The following is a 21,237-nucleotide window of genomic DNA, read 5'->3' on the forward strand; positions in this document are numbered from 1 at the left end:
ACTTATGGCCAGTCTTTACTTGTGGCCTCTTCGCAGAAATGTTCAATTTTTTTTCATAAAATGATTTCGAAGAACCACAAAATTAGGAATATGTGATGTCATATCATTAAATGTAACTTTAATAATAATAATAATAATGCCGGCACAGCATTCCATGAAGGAACAAGGCCTTCCCGCAAGGGGATTTCTAGACATGCATTATTATTTTTTCTTGTACAGGATGAGGTTGTCAGTCCCATGCCCGTGGAATCAAGTGCAGTGAAGCTCATTGGATGCAATCCGAACTTCCGAACACCATTAACGCCAGAAAAATTCCTGGTAACCTAAAGGGGATTCGAACCCGGGACACTTGCATCACAGAGCGAGTGCTCTATCACTTGACCCATTGAGTGCCAAAATGTAACTTTACCACTGACTTAATTTAATATTTCGTAAGGATATTAATTGATATTTATGCAAAATATTTCACAAATTTACTAACGATCTCCAAACTTTTAATAACCAAATTTTATATCTTCAATCGAAAACATTTAGTATTATCCTTCAAAAATTAGTTCCTTAGTATTTATATTTTCCTCTGCAACTCAATTTTAATAACTTTTTTTTATCAATTACTATAAAATAAAGACACGATCATAAGTTATAACCAATTTTATGGGTTTACGAACTTATAGCCGCGATATTTGATACATCACGTCCTCATACAAAATACATTACTATTTAATTTGGATAGTTGTCACAAGTCTTATTTTGATTAATTGATTCAGCCTTTTCAGGCAAAAATATCTTAAAATTTGATAGTAAGTGTTGAAATCCAAATATAAAATTGTTTATAAATAAGTATTGTGTATGATCACAGATCAAAACCATTTAAAATGTAGATTTATCACCCCCTGAATATTATATCTGCATTACATTATATTATATTTTCTTATGTTGTATGCCAGAAAAATAACTAAATAATGAAAGGAAAATATCAGTTATTTTCTATTATTATAAAAAATACATTTTATTTCTTAAATTCCAGTTAATATATTGGTATTTTCCCCTAAAGGTACGACCGAATGTTTTTAGATCCATAAATAAGTTATAATATAATCTATTTTTGAGGGAAAATCTCTAAATCTATGTAGAAAATATCGAAAGTATATTTATCTTACATATTCTTGCTGTTATGTTCACATAATGTCGTAAAATTCTATGAACATTATATTCTGATATATTTTAGTTACATTTGTTCCATAAAGGAGACAAGTTATATACAACTTGTGTTCTTTTTATATAACGCTGCCAGATTGTCAAATTCTGCTTTGTTTACTTCGAGTAAAAATTTGCAAAAAAAGTGGAGTTTAACATAAATTAGAGTCCTGAAGTGTGCCAGCGTGTGCAGTAGAATCGAGTATATAGATAAAAGGGATTAAATTTTACAAAGTAAGTGTAATCTATGGAAAAATAGTGAATTATTACTTTGTTTGTGAAACCTAACATTTTCTTTCTTTAATTGCAGTGTAACAAAATGCGACAAAATATTTTCTTCTCTATTTTATGCTTATTAGCAGGTCGTGTACCTTCTTGTAATATATACTTTTGCATTCCTTATTAACCAAAATAGTATTGTACAAAAGGGTTTTTCTCAAACCTATCCTGAATCTTGAGACACCTCAAAAGAATATGAGCCTTTTTCAGCTTAAAATTTCAACCAAATGCTTTTGTTGTAATATCGACAATTATTGACAATTAAACTAAATAACAATATTCAACTAAATTATTAAAAGGCTTTTCTTGTGAAAATGACTTAACTCTAAGGAATTAATCAATTTTCACATTAAAAAACTTCCCATTTTCTCTTATTATTTACCCACATTCCCATATTTACTTACCCATATTCACCCGAATATGGATCTTTTTATACGGCTATGTGGAAGAAATTTTGTAAAGTCTTCGCCATTGTTTTCGTATAGATGTCAGATATCTCTACTCATTTATAGCAATAAATTCTCCTTGGGATTATTCGTTTTAGATAGAAGAAGCTTTTTTTTTAATTTACGTATCTTATACTAATTTTGCTACTTGGGTATTTATATTTAATAGTCTTTTTAGGACTACTTTAAAAATGAAAGACAGCTTAAATGTTAATAAAGATAAAATGGAAAATGAGATCAAATCTTCCCATTCAAAAAATACATAACCCTATACGTTTCTAACCTCAAATTAGCTGATTTAACGTTATTAACGAAGACTTAAAATATTCTAATCGATTTTGATTATTAACAAAAAGCAAAAAATGGTCAAAATAACCAAAATATCGAAATACTAAGCTTTAAAATCATTCATATGAATTTCTAACCTCAAATTTCTTGTTTTAATTGAACAATCTAGCACTAGAGGCGCTTTAAATAGCGGTATATTCTTTTAGAATCACAGCTTTTTCTTTTTCAATCAATTTTTAATCTCTATAACGTTCTCTGATTGGCTTTTTAAATACCTTCAAGCTCTCTAGCTAGCTAATCAGGAAATGCGATACAATAAATACAGCTGACTGCTTAACCTTAACCAATTATTTTGCAAGATTTTACAGATAAAACTTTCTCATTTTTAAAATTTAAAAGAAATAAAAAAGATCTTTGACGATTTCATTCAAGAAGAAGTCAATTTTATTCCCATGATCATTAAAATTGAAAAATAGTTAGTTCTTCTGGAATAATTAAAAGCACATTAACTCTCTTGTGCAACTATCAACAAGATAATAGAATTAATTGTTAATTCAATTTAATCCTCTAATCTTCAATTTACGATAATTGCAGTGAAGATAGAGTGATCATGCTTCCGGCTTGGTAACTTCTAAGATTGTAACAAACTCAAGAAAAAATGAGCAAATAAAATTTCTTACTTGTGCTTCTGGATCTCACTGATTCCTCCCCTTTGATAGCCGAGTCTCTCGGCTGGATTGTCGCGACAGAGCTTCTTGATGAGAGCACTGGCGTTCCGGGTGATATTCCTTGGGAATTCGATTGCATCGATTCCCTTCAGGATGATATTGTAGGTCCTCATGGGATCTGATCCCGTGAAGGGCGGAGTTCCGGTTAGAAGCTCAAACATTAACACTCCTAGAGACCAATAATCAGCACTGATGTCATGACCGCGATTGAGGATTACTTCTGGAGCCACGTACTCCGGAGTTCCGCAGAAAGTCCAAGTTTTTCGACCACTCTGGAGCTTCTTGGCAAATCCAAAGTCCACCAGCTTCACGTATCCCTGAACATCCAACAGCAGATTCTCCGGCTTAAGATCTCTACAATTTCAAGATAGCAATCATTCAAATCGTTCTAAATTCGAAATTTTGCAAAGATATCGATCACTCCTACAAATATCTAGAACATTGAAAAATTCTAAAAAGATTCCTTGTGACTTATTTTTCAATTTGAATTGTTTTCTATTTCTTAGATTTAAAAATGATGACTTTAGTGCTTTCTCGTGCAATTCCAAAGGACTGTGAACTTTTAAAAGCTCTGATAAAAGACCTAAAAACTTCTAAATTAATGCCGAATTTTTTTTTTAATTGTTCTTTTGTATTTTTCAAATTCAAATTTATTATATTCACCAGAATTAAACGTCAATAAATTGAGTATTTTTTAATCAATTTCAATAAACAAGAAATTTGCAAGAAAGCTCTTTAAAAGCTCTCCAAACATTAAAAATAGAGCAAAATTCTTGCGGTAGTTCTTCAGAGTAATTTTTAAATTTTAGTGGTATTATATTACTTGGATTTAAAAAATCATAACTACTGTTTTTTACCTGCGATTTTAATAAAAATAAGTTTATTAAAGAGCTTAGAAAAGCTTTATCAAAATGATTATATTTATTCTGTATTCTTTTTAATTTATGACTATTTTTAATAAAATTAGAAAATCCATAACTTTGTTTTTTCAAAGAGATTCTTAAAATAACATTGTAATTAAAATTAAATTAAAATTGAAATTTTAGGAATCTCTTTAGAAAAATCGAAGTTATGATCTTTTAAACTTATTGAAGAATTTATTAATTTAAAAAATATAATAAAAAATAAAAATAGTAGTAATTTCTATTAAGCGCTTTCAAGTTTTTTTTAAAACTTATTTTTGTTAAAATTGTATAAAAAGAACAGTATTTATTATTTTTTAAATTTAAGAAATTGATTATTTTTAATTCTAAACGAGAAAGATGAGTTTTCAAGTTTAATTTTTAATTTTAAAAATTGTATTTTGTTTATTGCATTAAAATATTTTTGGTTTTTATTGAATACTTCGAAGTAATTGCTCTTTTAAAAATGTTTTTTTTTATATTTTTTTTTCTCAATACGGTTTCAATCTCTAGATTATTGTTGCTAAATTTAAAAAAAAAGAAAGTATTTAGAAACTGATTTTATAAAATTAAAATTTACTTTTAGTAATATAGTTAATTTAAAAATGATACTATGGCCTGGATTTAAAATTCTTCTTTTTTTACTCTTTTAAACTATTTTTATGTTTTTCAAATCTTTTAAATTTCAAAGTCATTAAAAAATCCTTAGATTACTGTTCAGTTTAATTTTTCAATTAAAAAAAAAAGGATTATTTCCTAGATTTCAAAAATATGTTAACTTGTTTTTAAGATTTTTTAGGTTTTTTAGATTTAAGAAATTAAAACTTTTAAAATATTTAATTGATGTATTTGAATTTTAAATCCTTTTTTTCAAAATTCAGGATATTAGAAATTTGGCGAATTATTACTTAGTTTATTTTCCCAATTTGAAAAAGTAATTTGTAAAATTAAACAAATTATAACTTGATTTAAAAATATAAAAAATATTCTTCAATCCCCTGGAGTCCTTTTTTATATCTTTTAAAAATTCAATTTGAAAAAAAAATCTGAATTAAGAAAAAATAAACTTATTTTTAAAATTTTTATACAATGCATTGGAATTTGGAATCTTTTCTTTTTTCAAAATTCAAGACATTGAAAATTTGATGATTTTTGTTTTTTAATTTAATTTTTCAATTTGGAAAAATATTTCCCAAATAAAAAAATTGTAACTTGTTTTTAAAATATTTCTGAACGCCTTTGGAATCTTGTTTTATTTTTTTTTCAAAATTCAGAATATAGAAAATATGGAGAATTTTTCTGTAGTTTATTTTTTCAATTTGAAAAAAAAAAATATTTCCAGGATTTAAGAAAATTTTAACTTATTTTTAAAATATTCCTCAATGCCTTGGAATTGAAATTCTTTTATTAGTTTTTTTCAAAATTCAGAATATTGAAAAATTCATGAATTATTATTTAGTTTAATTTTCTGATTTAAAAAAAGTATTTTCTAGATTTAAAAAATGATAACTTGTTTTCTAAAATATTTTAGAATGTACTGAAATCTCTTTCTATATTTTCCAAAATTCAGAACATTGAAAATTTGATGAATTTTTGTTTAGTTTATTTTTTTCAATTTGAAAAAATAAATATTTCCAGGATTTAAGGAAATTTTACCTTAATTTTAAAATATTCCTCAATGCCTTGGAATTGGAATTCTTTATTATTTTTTTTTGTTTTCAAAATTCAGAATATTGAGAAAATCATGAATTTTTATTTGGTTTAGTTTTCTGATTTAAAATATTTCATAGATTTTAAAAGTGATACCTAGTTTTCTAAAATATTTTAGAATGCACTGAAATCTTTTTCTATATCTTTCAAAATTCAGAACATTGAAAATTTGATGAATTATTGTTTAGTTTTTTTTCATTTTGAAAAAAAATATTTCCAGGATTTAAAAAAAAAATTAACTTGTTTTTAAAATATTTCTCAATGCCTTGGAATTGGAATTTTTTATTTATTATTTTCAAATTTCAGAATATTGAAAAATTCATGAATTATAATTTGGTTTAATTTTCCGATTTAAAAAAAAGTATTTCCTAGATTTAGAAAATGATAATTTGACTTTTCAGTTCACTGAAATCCTTTTCTATATTTTTCAAATTTGAGAATATTAAAAATTTGATAATTTATTATTTAGTTTAATTTTTCGATTTGAAAAAAGCATGTCCTAGATTTAAAACAATGATAACTTGTTTTCAAAATATTATTCAATGCATTGGGATCATTTTTTTTTATTTATTTTTTTAAATTGAGAATATTGAAAAAATTGTTTAGCTTAATTTTTCAATTTGAAAAATAGTTTTTTCTGGATTAAAAAAAAACATTTTAATATATTTCTTTATTTATTGGGAAGCTTTTTAAAGTCTTGTTTATTTTATTTTTGAAAAATTGGCACTTTTTCATTCTTAAAGTTTTTGTTTTACTTCTAAACTGGTTAACTCCGGGAACCGTTGAGTAATTGTATAAGTGGTATAAGTACTGACGTGAGAAAAGGTATTGGAGATAGGAAGATGAAACTTCCTCCGGTCAGGATAAGACAACTCTGACGCAACCGGAGGAAGTTACATCTTCCTATTTCTAATTATTTCTAAAACGTTTAAAGCGGTGCAAAATTTATCATTCTATAAAGTTTCCGTATTTAATTAAGCAATAAAGATCTTTGGCAAGAAATATTTAACAAACCTGTAAATGATGTTCCGGGAATGAAGATAGTCAAATGCCTCGACCACACAGGCCGTGTAGAAGCGCGTTGTGGCATCATCAAAGTGTCCTCGATCCCTCAAGATCGTCCACAGCTCGCCACCCAGGCAGCTCTCCATCAGCATGTACAGATACTTGCGATCCTTGAACGTTTTGAAGAGCTTCACGATAAAGTCAGAGTTTGCCTGAGAAATCGTTAAAAGCAATTTAATTAATTATTTACTCCTCTTTTTTTCAAACTAATAAACATGTTCAGTTTGATTGAATAAAGATCATTAGACATCGCATGGGAAAAATTATTCTCTCACCTCAACCATGATCTCTTTTTCCGACATAATATGTTGCTGCTGACGCGTCTCAACGATCTGGGCTTTCTTCATCTGCTTCAGGGCGTACGATCGCGACTGATCACCATTTAGCTGGACAAGTTCTACTCGACCAAAACCCCCAACTCCCAGAGTTGCGATCACACGCAAGTCTGTCAACTTTATATCCCGGAATTCTTCATTGATTCTGCAAAATAGGATTTTTGAAGATCAATGATCGTTAATTTTCAAGCAATCCCTATAAAAATTTGGCAAAAGCTTAGGGTTTCCCGTGGAGAATTTTAGAAAATTCTCAATCATTGTTGTGCAATTTTTTTATAAGGACATTTTCAAAAGTTATTCATTAAATTCTTTACCGGATGAAATCCATTTTCAAAGTTAGCAAGAAATAAATTATTTGTAAGATATTATGAAATTTTTAAAAAATAGAAAATTGAAGTGAATGCTCACCTTTCCCTCTCGAGCGTTCCTTCATCATCGTATCTGTGTCTAATTTCCTCCAAGTTGGATATGAGCTGATTGAAGGTTTCGCGATCAATCACAAGGCACGTGACTCCATCGGGAGAGTCACAGATAATATTAGCTGTCCGGAGATCATCTCCCTGGAGGGCTTTCTCCCCAAAGAAGTCCCCTTTGCCCAGCAATCTGATAAATTTCTCCTCCTGCCCATCCGGCTGCCGAATAGTCACCCTTACCTGACCCTTGGAAATGATAAAGAAGGTATCTCCACGGGCACCCTGACGCACAATGTAGTCCCCCTTCTGGTAGTAGGTCTCCTCCAGTACGTCTGAGATCTTGATCAATGTGTCCTCGGGCAGATTCTTGAAGATGGGCACACTGCAAAATTATACCCAATTAGTGGATCTGCATCATCAGTTTCACGATCGCTCAAATGACTTCCTAATTGAATATTCTCTGCCGTCAGCACAATTTAATTGACTGACTGAGAGATTAAAAAAAAAGTCACAAAAATGCCCATTAAAGACTTTTATGCAAGAAAAGGGTGAAAGTCTGGCCATTAGTGAATGGAGAAGAAGACACTCCTCCACTCCCGATTGATCTTTCTGCATAATCAACCAATGTCAAGCTCAATCTTGTGGCCTCTTGCTCCATCGGCACTTTCCCTTTCTTCTGGGAATTTATCTCGATCGACAGCTTGTAACTTTTTCGGAATGCAATTTGTATTCATGAGGATAGCATGACAAGTGGGCGCGTGATCATTAAGTACTCGGTTACCAAGGAATTTCTTGCGTGATTTTATCTAATACTTTTTTTTATAAATTGAAAAATTAAAAATACTTTGATACAAATAGACGTGCTCACATTTTTTCTGTCAAATAAATACAACTTCATTTCACTTGCAACAATTTAATAAATAATTCACCTTGCCTGAAATACTCAACTGGATTAAATTTTAAATCCAAAAATTTTAAAAGTTTAGCCTTTAAAAGACATGCTCACAATTTTGCTATGAAATAAATGCAATTTTAATTTTAAAAATTGTTTTTTTGTTTATTGCATTAAAATATTTCTGGTCTTTATTGAATATTTCGAAATAATTGCAGTTTTAATATTTTGTTAAATTTTTTTTTCAATACGGTTTCAATCTTTAGATTATTGTTGTTAAATTTAAAAAAAGTTAACATTTAAATGAGTATTTGGTCATATAGGGTAAGTGTGCCAAATTCCGGCCAGCTTCCAATTCCGGCCACATTTTTTGTTCCTCGAATTTCCATGAATTTTTAATTTTTACATTTACATACTCTAGAGATTATACAATGCAAAAGAATAATAAAAAATATAACTTCGACAAACGAGATGACTTGAAAAAGATATTGGAAGAATTCCCGAAGGGTAAGAAACTATGAGAATGAAGGTGGCCGAAATAGGGCACCAAAGCTATGTCTACATTTTTATTCATTTTAAAATGTATTAGGAATAATTTTAAAGTAAATAAAGACAATAAACTGTCCACAAGGTTCTAAGCAACACTCCTAAAGTAGAAGGAATGAAAAAAAAATCAATTTCTATTAAAGATATTACATTTCAAACTTGAGACTTTGGCGCTTGCATGCAACTATGCCGAAATTTGGCACACTTACCCTATTTTTTAATAAAAATAAATAAAATAATTTCATAAATTTGAAAAAAAAACATAGAAAGTATTAAGAAACTGATCTTATAGAATTAAAATTTACTTTTAATAATACAGTAATTTATAATAAATTTATTTTTCAATTTAAAAATGAAACTATTGCCTGGATTTAAAATTATTTTTTACCCTTTTAAACTATTTTGATATTTTTTGAAGCTTTTAAATTTCAAGGCATTACAAAATCCTTTGAATATTGTTCAGTTTAATTTTTCAGTTTGAAAAAAAAAAGAATATCTCCTATATTTCAAAAATATGTTAACTTGTTTTAAAAATTCCGAATATTTAAAAAATACTGGACTATTTTTCAATTTAAAAAAAGTAATTTCTAGATTAAAAAGAAAATAAACTTGTTTTTAAAATAAGCCTTAATGCATTGAAATCGTTTCTTTTGAAATGCAGAATATTGAAAAATTGGTGAATAACTGTAAATGCAATTTTAATTTATTTTAAATAGTTTAATAAGTAATTTATCGGGTTCAAAGTACTCATTTGGATAAAGTATGTTTAATAAAAATACGGTTTTAACCAATTGCACTAAGCACTTCAATCGATTATTGTCGAGGTTACGAGATTTGGAAGCGTTATCGTACGTCTACAATAATTTTTTTTTTGACATGGCATTTTATTGTTTCTTTCTTAACCAATAATTGAAGTCAAACTTCAATTATATTTATTTAAGAAATGATCCTCATTCTGCCATTGCAGATATAACTGTGTTATCACATTTGCACATTAAAATTTTAATATGATTCACATTAATTGTCGCAGGTGAGAGTTCAAATGTGTAATTTGTGTGTTTGAATCATTTTATATTCAAAATTTGATCTATTTGTTGATAAAAACATAGACTTGGCCCGCAAAATTTGATATAAATCGATTTATAGCATTAATGCGAAAAATTAATGCGATTTTCTCTTTAATTTTTTAATGTGAAAAATTTTTATGCTTTAGGTAAATTTAAACTTATTTTTGCAGATCAAGTCCACTTCCTTATCAATAAATAGAAAAACCCCAAATATTAAGTGACTCAAAGACACAAATAACATATTTGGACGCTCACAAACGACAATTAATGTGAATCACATTAAAATTTTAATGTACAAGTGTGATAATGCCGTAAAAGTGAATTTTAAAATTGAATTTCAATTTTTAAAAAATTGAACAAGATACAAAACCTATAAAAAGTAAAGTATAAAGCAAGTTAAATCTACAAAACAAAAGATTTCGCTTGAACCATGAAGATGAATATGAGTCAGCAGAGATTCTTTACTTTTTTTAAATTTTACAGCAACAAAATACTTTAGATTTAAAAAGAAAATAATTAATTTTTTTTAATGAATTTTAATTATTTACTGTGTCTAATATTTGATTGGATTAAGTAGATTAAACGTGATTCGAAAATCGGTTTCGAAGTTCAGAGAAATGTAATTTTTGTTCATGCTACTGCAAACTCTTCAAACGGGCTAATTCTTGTTCGAATTTTGAAGTGTCATGAATGTCAAAAAGCGACTGTATGTTTCCCATTCTTAGGGAATTGACATACTTGAGGATTAGCCGAGAGATGGCTTAGTGTAACTATATTCGAGATAATGGTTTTGAAGTCCATTACTCCTTCTATTTCGAAGTAATCTTTTCGAACTTGTTTGAAATATTTATTTAAATTTCGCTCGAAAATGCTCTAAAGTCTCGAAAATAATTGCCTAATCAGTAATTGCTGCAAATTTCGAAATTACACCATACTTGTTTTTATCGTTTTTATGAATGAATGAGACTAAAAGAAGTAATATTCCCATAAAGATCAACAGTACATTTAATTATGAAGCTTCTTTTAACGGAAAATATTTCCATAAAGACCATTGCGTAAGATCATTAAAGACCTCACTAAATGATATTGTCTTGAGAAGATAATTAAAAAGAAAAATACGACTGAGAAAAGTGCAAAAACTTACAAATTGACCTCAGTATTAATGTGGAAAAATTTATTAAAAAAACCATCGCGATCTGGATGATCATGCGATCGCGTGTGATCGCGAAGATGAGTAGTGATCGTAAAGGGCAAATTTCACATCAACTTGCCGCCTCATTTGCATTTCAAGAAATAGAAAAGATACCAAAAAAATAAAACCAAAAAAACTCAGGGAAAGATCACACTGACTTGGTTGGAGAATTTAATTTGCTCTCTTGGCCATTTAATTTTATCGCTCACGATCACTAACACAGGAAACAATAATTTCTCAATTTAGCTCCTATCTTGTCGTCGAAACGATCTCATAGCATTTTCTGTGGTCTCTTCCTCACTTTGCCAATCTCTTGGCTGCAATTTCTTCGAAAAGATAAGAAAAAAAAGAAAAATAACAATTTGCGCAATGCATTTAGCTGCTCCAGACACTCTTATGTCCTGTGTTCCTATCCACATTGCGATCACTCAATTTAATGGCCAATGTGCGACATAGTCCATCACTGAAAATTAACTGTGAGAAGCTCAGACAGGCCAGAGACTGTGTTGCAAGTGAGGAAAATTCATTGCTTCACACTTTCGAGTTCAATGGTCCATGAATCTCACTCTCGACAGCCTCGATCGAGCCTCTTTCGAGCAGCAAAACAGCAATCTGCACAAGAAGTGTCTTAACTTCTTTTTTTTTGCCATATACCATGCACTCGTGCTAATCTGTATTCCCTTTGTATGGAAATGGATGAAGATGAGGAAAAAGAGCCCCCCCACAGTGTTTCCCCAACATTATGAAATATGTGTGAAGTGCTACTCATTTTGTTTCTTTTTTTTTTTTTGGAAGAAAGATCCTCCTCTGGTGATCTATTTCGTCTATTTCGTGGTTTATTGCTCTATCGTTATTTTTCCAAAATGGTGAAATTCGAAATCAATTTTTATGATTTTATTGTAGTTTTATGGAGAAATTTTTAAGTGATGATCTTCAAATTTTAATTTATTCGCATAAAGTGTTTCTCTGCATTTGATTTTGCAATTTAAATTCGATAAGCAATTGTTTACCGAAATATATTACGATTGTTTGGAAATGATTATTTATTAGAAAATTGTATTGAGGATTAATCAATTTAACGTGATTTCGAACTAGCCCCGTGGAACCGTTTTTCGAAAAAAAAACTGAAAGTCTAAAGTTGAAGTTCCAGTGTTCAACTCTTAAAGCGCTCTTTCAGCGTTTCCTTTTCGAATTTTCGAAAATTGACAACTCACCACCAAGCTTTTGAATTATAGAGTTACTGAACTCTGTTCGAACTTTCGATGATTCTGTTAAATTTCAGAATGCTGAAATAAAGAATTTGCCACTTTTATGATGTTTCTTGAATTCATTTATTAATTTTACTTACTTTCTATAAAGTAAAATTAAATATTGCACATTTTTCAGCATTCTGTTCAAAATTTTATTCCTTATTTGTTTCGAATTACTCTTAAATAGACTTTCGAAAACCTAAACCCAAGCCAAAACTATTCGAAGATCTATCGAAAGCCCAAAGTTGAAGTTTCTTCGTAATTTTTATTCGAACTTATGATATTTTTAACAGTGAGAGAATATTTAGACAAGGAAGATTTTATTCTTAGGGTACTTCTTCAGTCCATTTTTCGAATGTGTAATTATCCTCAACGAAAAAACAGCATTCAGTAAGGGCATTTAGTAACATTTGTGGAATTGTCACACGTAAGTTCGAAACCTGGAAATGCCAATCGAGCTTTCTTTCCCATATCATATGAGTTCGAAAATATTATTCTTTGAATTTTTTTTGATAAACTTCATTGTCATTTGGCTACATGATCAGATTTTCGAAAAATCTCTTCGGAGTTTGAACGAAAGTTTGTGATACGACATTGCCAGAGTGTTACAAAATTACCTTGCAGGTTAGATTCTTATTGAAATTATTATTTGTTACACCTTTCTTTAAAACTTCGAAAAACAAACTGTTTTTAACGAGGGCAGACTTTTTATGATGTGCCTCGGAATCGGCATAGCACGCTCAATCGGAATGAGCTCGTGACTCTTGAAAACGTTTGACTGAACAAGTTCCTGATTAGCAATCGACGCTTTACGATCAGCTGATAAAAATTTAACCAAGAATAGGATCATCAAAATTTCCAAATTCGAACTCAAAACACCAATCAATGAATCGGAATAAAATAGAACAGAAAAACAAGTTTTATTCAAATAAAATTAATTTTGCATGACTTCTAAATTGCTAATTGTATGCTGTTGTCTTTTCTGCAATTAAAGATTCTGTTTTTCTATATCGAAAGTGCTTTTCGAAATTTTTACCCAAATATGTCATTGTAAAACATTCAATTTCAAACTTTACCTAATACAAATCCATGTTGTTTGAGAAAAATAGTAAATAGTTTTCATTTCGAAAGTAAACATGTGATTTTTTGATTCTTTTCGAAGAAGGATTTGTAATTTCGGGATTTCAAGATTTTCCATTGAATCCAAATTCGCAGTTAAATTTCATTTTATAAGAAATTCATGGAAATTAAAAATTATAAGAAAATTGAAATTTTCGAATTCGAAATTTCGAAATTGAAAAATTAATTTTTTTTGAGAGGAACTTTAACAAGATGATTCTATTTTTCCGAAATCAAATAAAACGCTTTAATACTTTTTCGAAAATCTTTAAAAGAGGAATTCCACTGCTTTTCCACTACAATTGCACTGGAATTCAGCGGGATTTCCACTGGATTTCCACTAAATAGAATTGCATTGGAATTGCACTGAATTCCGCAGGATTTCACTGGACTTCTACTGGAATTCCACTGGAATTCCAATAGAATTCTTCTGGATTTTCCACTGGATTTTTACTGGAATGCCAATGGATTTCCAATAGGGATTTCCACTGGTTTTCCACTGGATTTAATTGCACTTCCAATGGATTTTTACTGGAATTACACTGGAATTTAACTGAAATTTCAATGAAATTCCACTGAATTTCCACTATTATTTCACTGGAATTCCACTGGATTTCATTGGACTTCCCCTGTACTTCCACTGGACTTCCACTGGATTTTTACTGGAATTCCACTGGAATTCCACTGAAATTTCAATGGAATTATACTGAATTTCCACTATTAATTCACTGGAATTCCACTGGATTTTATTGGACTTCCACTGGACTTCAACTGTACTTCCACTGGAAGTAACACTGGAATTCCACTGGAATTTAACTGAAATTTCAATAGAATTCCACTGAATTTCCACTATTATTTCACTGGAATTCCACTGGATTTCATTGGACTTCCACTGCACTTCCACTGGATTTTTACTGGAATTACACTGGAATTTAACTGAATTTTCAATGGAATTCCACTGAATTTCCACTATTATATCACTGGAATTGCACTGGATTTCCACTTTCCATTTTCCATTTCTTGCTCATTTTTTCATTACATTTGTTCATCGTATTAAATATGTTTTTTTTTTTTAATTTTATACAAAAGTCTTAGTAATCAAGTAGAAGAGAATGTACTTTTGTCAGATAAAAATGTTCATAGGTAGTTCCCAGTAGCTAAATTCGAACTCGAAAAGTGAATTATCAAGTTTCCGAAAATAATACAAAGTGATGTTTATCTTTAACAAAAAATGTGAGCACATATCAAACAAGTAAAATATTTTTGTTTTACAAACATCCAAAAAGAAAACAAGACATTTACAAATTCCAAAAAAAAAATGTTCCCATCTTCATTAAACTTTCATAACGTGGAAGTATGAGGTGCACAATCTCTGAGATAAAAGACCTCGATAGCTTTTAAGATTTCTCCCACGTTTCACTGCAAGACAAATATTAATAAATCACCTTATTAATCGGAAAAGATCTTCTAGGAAAAATCATAAAACCTAGACATTATTCAGGTTTTTACATATAGCAAGAAAAAATCAGATAGCATTTGACATGGCACTGTGAGTCATTTAGATTTAGAAGATGTTGCATAAATTGAAACACCTTCTGCTTTTAAATGCTGCCCATTACGTCTCAAGGATGTGACCTTCTGTACAAACAAAAATTGAATCAGAATGTCCAGAAAGTGCTTCAATTGCTGTGGTTAAATTAATTTGTCACAAGAGAGGTATTTCGCTATTTGAAATTAGTTCACAAGGTTGAGTGGCAAAAGCACGTTTGGGAGATTGAGTAAGAGTTTGAGGGGTATTGCTGCAAGAAGTCGAAGTTGTCCAAAAAATGCAATAAAATGGCTAAATTGTGCTAAGATAAGATACAAAATTGTGTCTTAAGGGTCTCACCTTTTGAGGAAATCTGTGTACTCGGTCTGGCGAATGAGGCCAGTCCTCATCATAATTGTCTGGAAACATTGTCGCTCAATAGCCCAGAGTTTGCAATCGTTAACGGCGGTTATTGTGGCTGTTCGTTGGCAATTGTAGAGAATTGCAAGTTCACCAAGTACTTTAGCTCCGGACAGTGTAGACAGGTATTTTCCCTCGCGTGACACCTCAACACGTCCCTCTGAAAAGGCAAGAATGAATAGCTGTTTAGGAAAAGGTTCAATGTTTGAAAATTTAAAAAATCGATTTTCGAAAATTCAAATATTGCTTATCTGAAAAAATTGTCTCTACGTCGAAAATAGAAAGAAAACACACTGTAGTACTTGTTTTTAAATTATATTCAACTGAGAATTGCATTTTTTAAGAAAAGAGCTCTATCTACACAGAATTCGGAAATTATCTTTTCGAAAATTTAAATTCTGTCTGCCGAAAAGTTTGTGAAACATATAGAGCAGGAAATATCCAGCAGCACGTACAGAACTTGCGCAGTTTGACAAAATAAATGGAATGTTCGAAAATTACAATTATATTTTCGAACAATTAAATTTAAATTCTGTCGGTCGAAAGATTTGTGAAACATCTTAAACAGGAAATATTCAGCAGGACGTACATTGACTTGAGAACTGCAACAGTTTGAGAAAACAACTGGAATTTCGAAAATTAGAATTATATTTTTGAACATTTAAATTCTGTCTGCCGAAAAGAATGTGAAACATCCAAAGCAGGAAATATTCAGCAGCTTCTACATTGACTTAAGTACTTCAATAATTTGACAAAACAACTGCAATGTTCGAAAATTCAAAATTATATTTTCGAACATTGAAATTCTTAGTGTCAAAAAGTTTGTCAATTGACAAAAATACGAAGGAAACCCTTTAGAAAGGCTCCAATTCTTGAAGATTTAAAATCTTTTCTTGACCTAAAGCTTAGCTATATTGCTTAACTGCTGTAATTACTTATCAGTCAAGATTTTTGGAAAAAATTTACTTAGAATTGAATTATTAAGGGCAAATAATCAACAAGATTCTGAAAAACTAATAAAATTTCTTGCTATTTGGGACTTTTAGACCTTCGGGAACTAGGCTAAGCCTGTGGTCTGAAAACCATTATATTTAAATTTAGCATCTACGTTGGTTTGTCGAACTGAATTATATCACTATAAAGTTCAGTTCTATTTCAAAATTGGAGAAAAAAGACCGCACCTCGAAGGTGATCCACTTTCCCCTATTCGAAAACTCAGTATTCGAAAAGTGACCTAATATTCGAAAACCCAAATTCTACCTGTAAAGAGAGATTTTGAAATATTCAAAGTGGATAATAAATTGATATTTAAGTTCAGTTGAGAAATTTAAAAATTGAAGTAACATGTCATATCTTCGAAAATTCAAAGTTCTTTTTTTCGAAAATTGAAATTCTGTTTCCTGAAAGGTTTGTTGAAAGGGAAACTAAGAAATAAACTGAGCGACATTTACATCTTCTGTTGCGGAACAACATATATTATTATTATATTATTTTATGCTATTATTTTTATGATATTGTTCCCGATTCTGTCCCCCTCTGTACAGCGCTATTCTTATTCGGGTCAGCAGAACCCATAAGTAGCCGCGCTATCGACAGAATCGGGAAGTTGGACGGGAATTTTAGACAATAAATGTCTTTAAAATGAAGCTAGCGTTTTAAAGTAAGCTTCACTTTAACTGATGACTTCAGAAAACACTAAAAAAAACAGCTTTAATTTTATAAATTCCGAAATCTTGTTTTCGAATATCGAATTTATTCAGTCAATATTACAATTGGAGATTGATTCTCTAACTGTGTTTTGGATAAAAGGTAATAGAACAGTAATTACAGAACATGTTTTTGAACTTCGACGAATTCAAACCTAATTTCGAATTTACAAACTAACTTTTCGAACAAGCTTGGGAAAATTTGTGAAATGTTAAAGGTGTCAAGAGACTCAGTGATTGTGAGGGGAATTATAATGGTCATAATTTTGCTTTATCTTTCAAAAAAGCAAGAACTGGCTGTCAAGACACTTCGAAATTCGAACAGAAAATATCTCAACCACCACGCGGACGAAACGAAAAGTAAATGGGCTTTTATTTGATTTTCTAAAACCGATCTTCAAATCTTTTCAACTCCAGCTGAAGTTGAAGGGTTGAATTTGAATCAAGCATATTCTGTTGAGAACTGTTACTGCAATTTTCGAAAATTCAAAACTCTTATTTCGAAAATTTAAATTTTACCCGTCAAAAACCTTGTAAAACCCTCAAAATACAGATTAAATCTCCTCGATAACCGCTTAAATTACACGGAAAAAGAAGAAATAAATGTCATGTGAATTTATATCAATTTCCGACAAGTGAATTCACTTTAATTTGCAACCGACAGATTGACGAAGAGGTGAAAGAGCCAGCTTAGAAAAAAAACCGACAAGTCATGCTTCTTCTTTTCTCTGTGTCACCGCGATTTCTTTTTCTTCCAATCTTTCTCTTTAGTTCTTCGACAAGATAACTCACACATTGTGCATAATCCACGAACTAGTTCCATTCCTCGCACCTGCATAGAGCGCATCTTATATCAGTGAAAGATGAAGACACGGTGCATACTTAAAAAAAAAAGCCTGAACCTATTGCACCGCGACACAAATCACTAACTATAAATAATTCATGATGAAGAACATATAAGAAAAAAAGACAGAAAAGTTTGTTTTCCTCGTGGGTTTTAGCAAAAATGTCAATACCGCTAAGATAATTGCAAAGTATTTGGATTTATTAACTTCCTATCCTCATCTAATTGGCCACAGTGAGATATTTTTGTCCAACTGTCGGAAATACCATACCACAATTCGTGATGGCTTTCCCCGTGCAATTGCAAATTGTCCACAAGATCCATTGGCGGTTTTTTCACACATCAAACTGCGGTTTGAATTCTTATGATTCTTTCGAAGAAGTCAAAAGAAAAAAATCCTGTGGTGGATTAGAAATGATTTCCGCATGTTTAATTGACAAAAAGAATTTAAAATTTCAATATAAAAAGACTTATTGTAATTGTGCATTCGGAGAATGCTTTCGGTTGATTTTTCGAAGTTCTTTCGGTATCGAAAACACTATAAGTGAACGATTAGAAATAAATCACCAATACTTATTCCCAATGTACTTCTCTTAATTCTTAAGTAAACTCGTTTGAATGTTCTTTTTGGGCAATTTGAACGAAAATCATCAAAAACTAATTTCGAAGCCGTTGAAAGTTCGAAATTTTGAATCTGTATACGAGACGTAAGACAATAAATGAGAAAGAGATAACTATCAACTTTTGAGTGGAAGATATTCAAATCCACAATAACAATTATCAATTTAATAGATTTTCGAACGTTTTCGAATGTCTGAAATTTGATGTTGGATGAAAATAAATTAAAACGTTACTGTTCTTCGTTTACTAAATACTTAGTCTATAAATCAATTTGAAATAAAACTTCAATGAAACAACTTCGAAAAATCTATTGGTATCTATTGATATTCGATATCGAAGGTGTATTTTCGAATGATCAGAAATTATTACTAAACAAAATCTTAATGGCATTAATGACACGAAACATAAAAATCTATTTAAAGAAATCCCTCGAACTTCGAAAATTATTTTTTTCAAAAAAACCTTTTGATTTTTAATAGAATTTTAATGTCGAAAGTGCTTTTTCTAACGGCTAGAAATCACTTTTGAATAAAACTTTAATAAAAACAACTTTGAAAAATCTTTGGTAATACTTCGAATTTCGAAATTTAAAAAAGCATATTTTTGACATATTCACCTTGTCAATTTTGCTGATATTCGATTTCGAAAGTCTTTTTTCGAACGATCAGAAATCATTACTAAACAAAATTTTAATGGCACAATTAGCACAAATAATATAAATCGAATTTTTCAAGCCTTTCGAATTATCACGGTATTTCAGAATCGAAAGTATTTTTTCCATCGACTAGAAATAACCATTGATCAAAACTTTATTAAAAAATCTTCTTGATAATCTTCTTGTTAATTTTTCCGATATTCAATTTCGAAAGTTCTTTTTTGAAACCAGAAGTCAGCAATAAAGAAAATTTTAATGGAATAAATAACAAGAAGCAATCTGAAGAATTATTTTTAATTTCGAAATTTAATTTTGTGCTTTTCTCCAACGACCAGAAATAACTAATAAACTAAGCTTTTAAGAAATAACAGTAATCCTTTCGACTTCGAAATTTGAAAAAGATATATTTTTTCTTTCCAAACAACCTTTCGAATTTTATTGTAATTCGATGTCGAAAATACTTTCCCAGATGATAATAATCTAATGAAAAAAAAAACTATTGAAAATCTATTTAAATAATCTCTTGAATTTTGATATTTATTTTTTCATATAAGCTTTCCAAATTTTTAAGATATCTCAAAAATTTTCAATAATCCTTAAAACTTCGAAATTAAAAAAAATATAATTTTTCATATAGTCTTTCAAATTTTAGTAATATTCAATATCGAAAGTGTTTTTTTAGAATCATAAAAATATTATTGCTTAAAATTTTTATGAAATTAAGGTGCAAGTATATAGGTTTATATAGGAATTCTTCTTGGAAACATTTAATAAAAGACACAACAAAGATGTTTGCCATTTAAAAATGATTTTGAATGATCATTCGAACTTTTAATAGCTTTTCGGTAGTGAAGGAATTTTGTCGAAGAGCAATAAAATCAATAAAAAAAGATATTTATTTTATTTGTATAGACTTATTTTCAAAGGGTCTCGGTCAAAATCCCGAATGCCAAAATCCCGAAAGCTAAAATCCCGAACGCCAAATTCCCGAAAGCCAAAATCCCGAAAGCCAAAATCCCGAATTCTTAAAAGTGTCACAGCTACTCCCACGATTGTACCCGCGCTTGCTGGAGGCAAAGGGAAATCTTCTGTGTTTTAGGAAATTATTCTAAACATTTTCCTCCATATAATTTCATCCCTTTCAGAATTTTGAAAATTCGGGATTTTGGCTTTCGGGATTTTGGCTGCCACCGATTTTCAAAATATTAACAAATACCTTAGAAAAACATTGGTCTGTTCAGTAATAACCTTTCGAAGAGACAAAGATGCTCCAAAGCCAAGCCAAATTCGAAAATCTACCGAAAGCCTAGAGTGCAAGTTCACGTACTCGTCATTTCGAATTTCGGTATTCATGACACTCTAATTGTCAATAATGTCAGCAACAGAGTGTAAATGTAAATGTTTGCTGCAAAAAGTGAATTTTTGTGTAGTTCTGTGGAATTGTGTAACTCGTCGGTTTAGACTTTCGAAATTCCAACGGATTTTTAGGTAAGTTCTCCCTGATTACCTTTGAATCGGTACAGAAAAAACCTCAACCGGAGAGGGCTCTCAAATCGGGAAGGTTACTGAACGAGAGGTTTCATTCGAATTCGAATTTCGAGTAATATTTTCGAAATCGAATTATTGAATTCGAATTTTGAGTTCTTTTTCGGCATTAAACTTACTCTTTCGGTTTTTTTTTTATTTTTAATAAAACAAGTTAGGAAAATGCGCTTCAATGAAGCTCTGGGCAATTTCCTCAAAATTTTCCCCACATAGTACCTCTATTTCGTTATCTAATACCAATATTTCAAGCTTGAAAAAATAATTGTAAATATCATAGAGCACATTTCAAAATGTCGAGTTCAATTTTCAATTACATTTTTCTTTCCACTCTTCACTGAACACTGTAAAATTGGATTTAAAATTCCAGTGACTCATAAATCATAATTTTCTTTCACCTTTTTGTCGATTTGCTCTCTTAGTCATGCTAATGGCTTGGATAAAAACAATCAGTAAATACCATCGTCATACTTCTCAGCTTTTCACTCAAAA

The 21,237-nt window shown here is 30.0% G+C and overlaps 1 protein-coding gene across 7 annotated transcripts in view; it reads right to left on the bottom strand.

Annotated features, from left to right (window-relative positions):
• The window catches only part of LOC129806093 (cGMP-dependent protein kinase, isozyme 2 forms cD4/T1/T3A/T3B), a 214,912-nt gene that overhangs the window by 1,540 nt on the left and 192,135 nt on the right, over nt 1–21,237 (bottom strand). For all 7 annotated transcript variants that reach the window (XM_055854437.1, XM_055854438.1, XM_055854441.1 and 4 more), the window contains 5 exons: nt 15,318–15,537; nt 7,359–7,745; nt 6,891–7,095; nt 6,565–6,767; nt 2,891–3,292 (listed from right to left, as the gene is read on the bottom strand). In XM_055854437.1, the coding sequence (XP_055710412.1) occupies nt 2,891–3,292; nt 6,565–6,767; nt 6,891–7,095; nt 7,359–7,745; nt 15,318–15,537 (1,417 nt within the window). The remainder of the gene's footprint in view (nt 1–2,890; nt 3,293–6,564; nt 6,768–6,890; nt 7,096–7,358; nt 7,746–15,317; nt 15,538–21,237) is intronic.

Source organism: Phlebotomus papatasi, chromosome 3 (genome assembly GCF_024763615.1).
Source record: "Phlebotomus papatasi isolate M1 chromosome 3, Ppap_2.1, whole genome shotgun sequence".
NCBI classification, from domain to species: Eukaryota; Metazoa; Arthropoda; class Insecta; order Diptera; family Psychodidae; genus Phlebotomus; species Phlebotomus papatasi.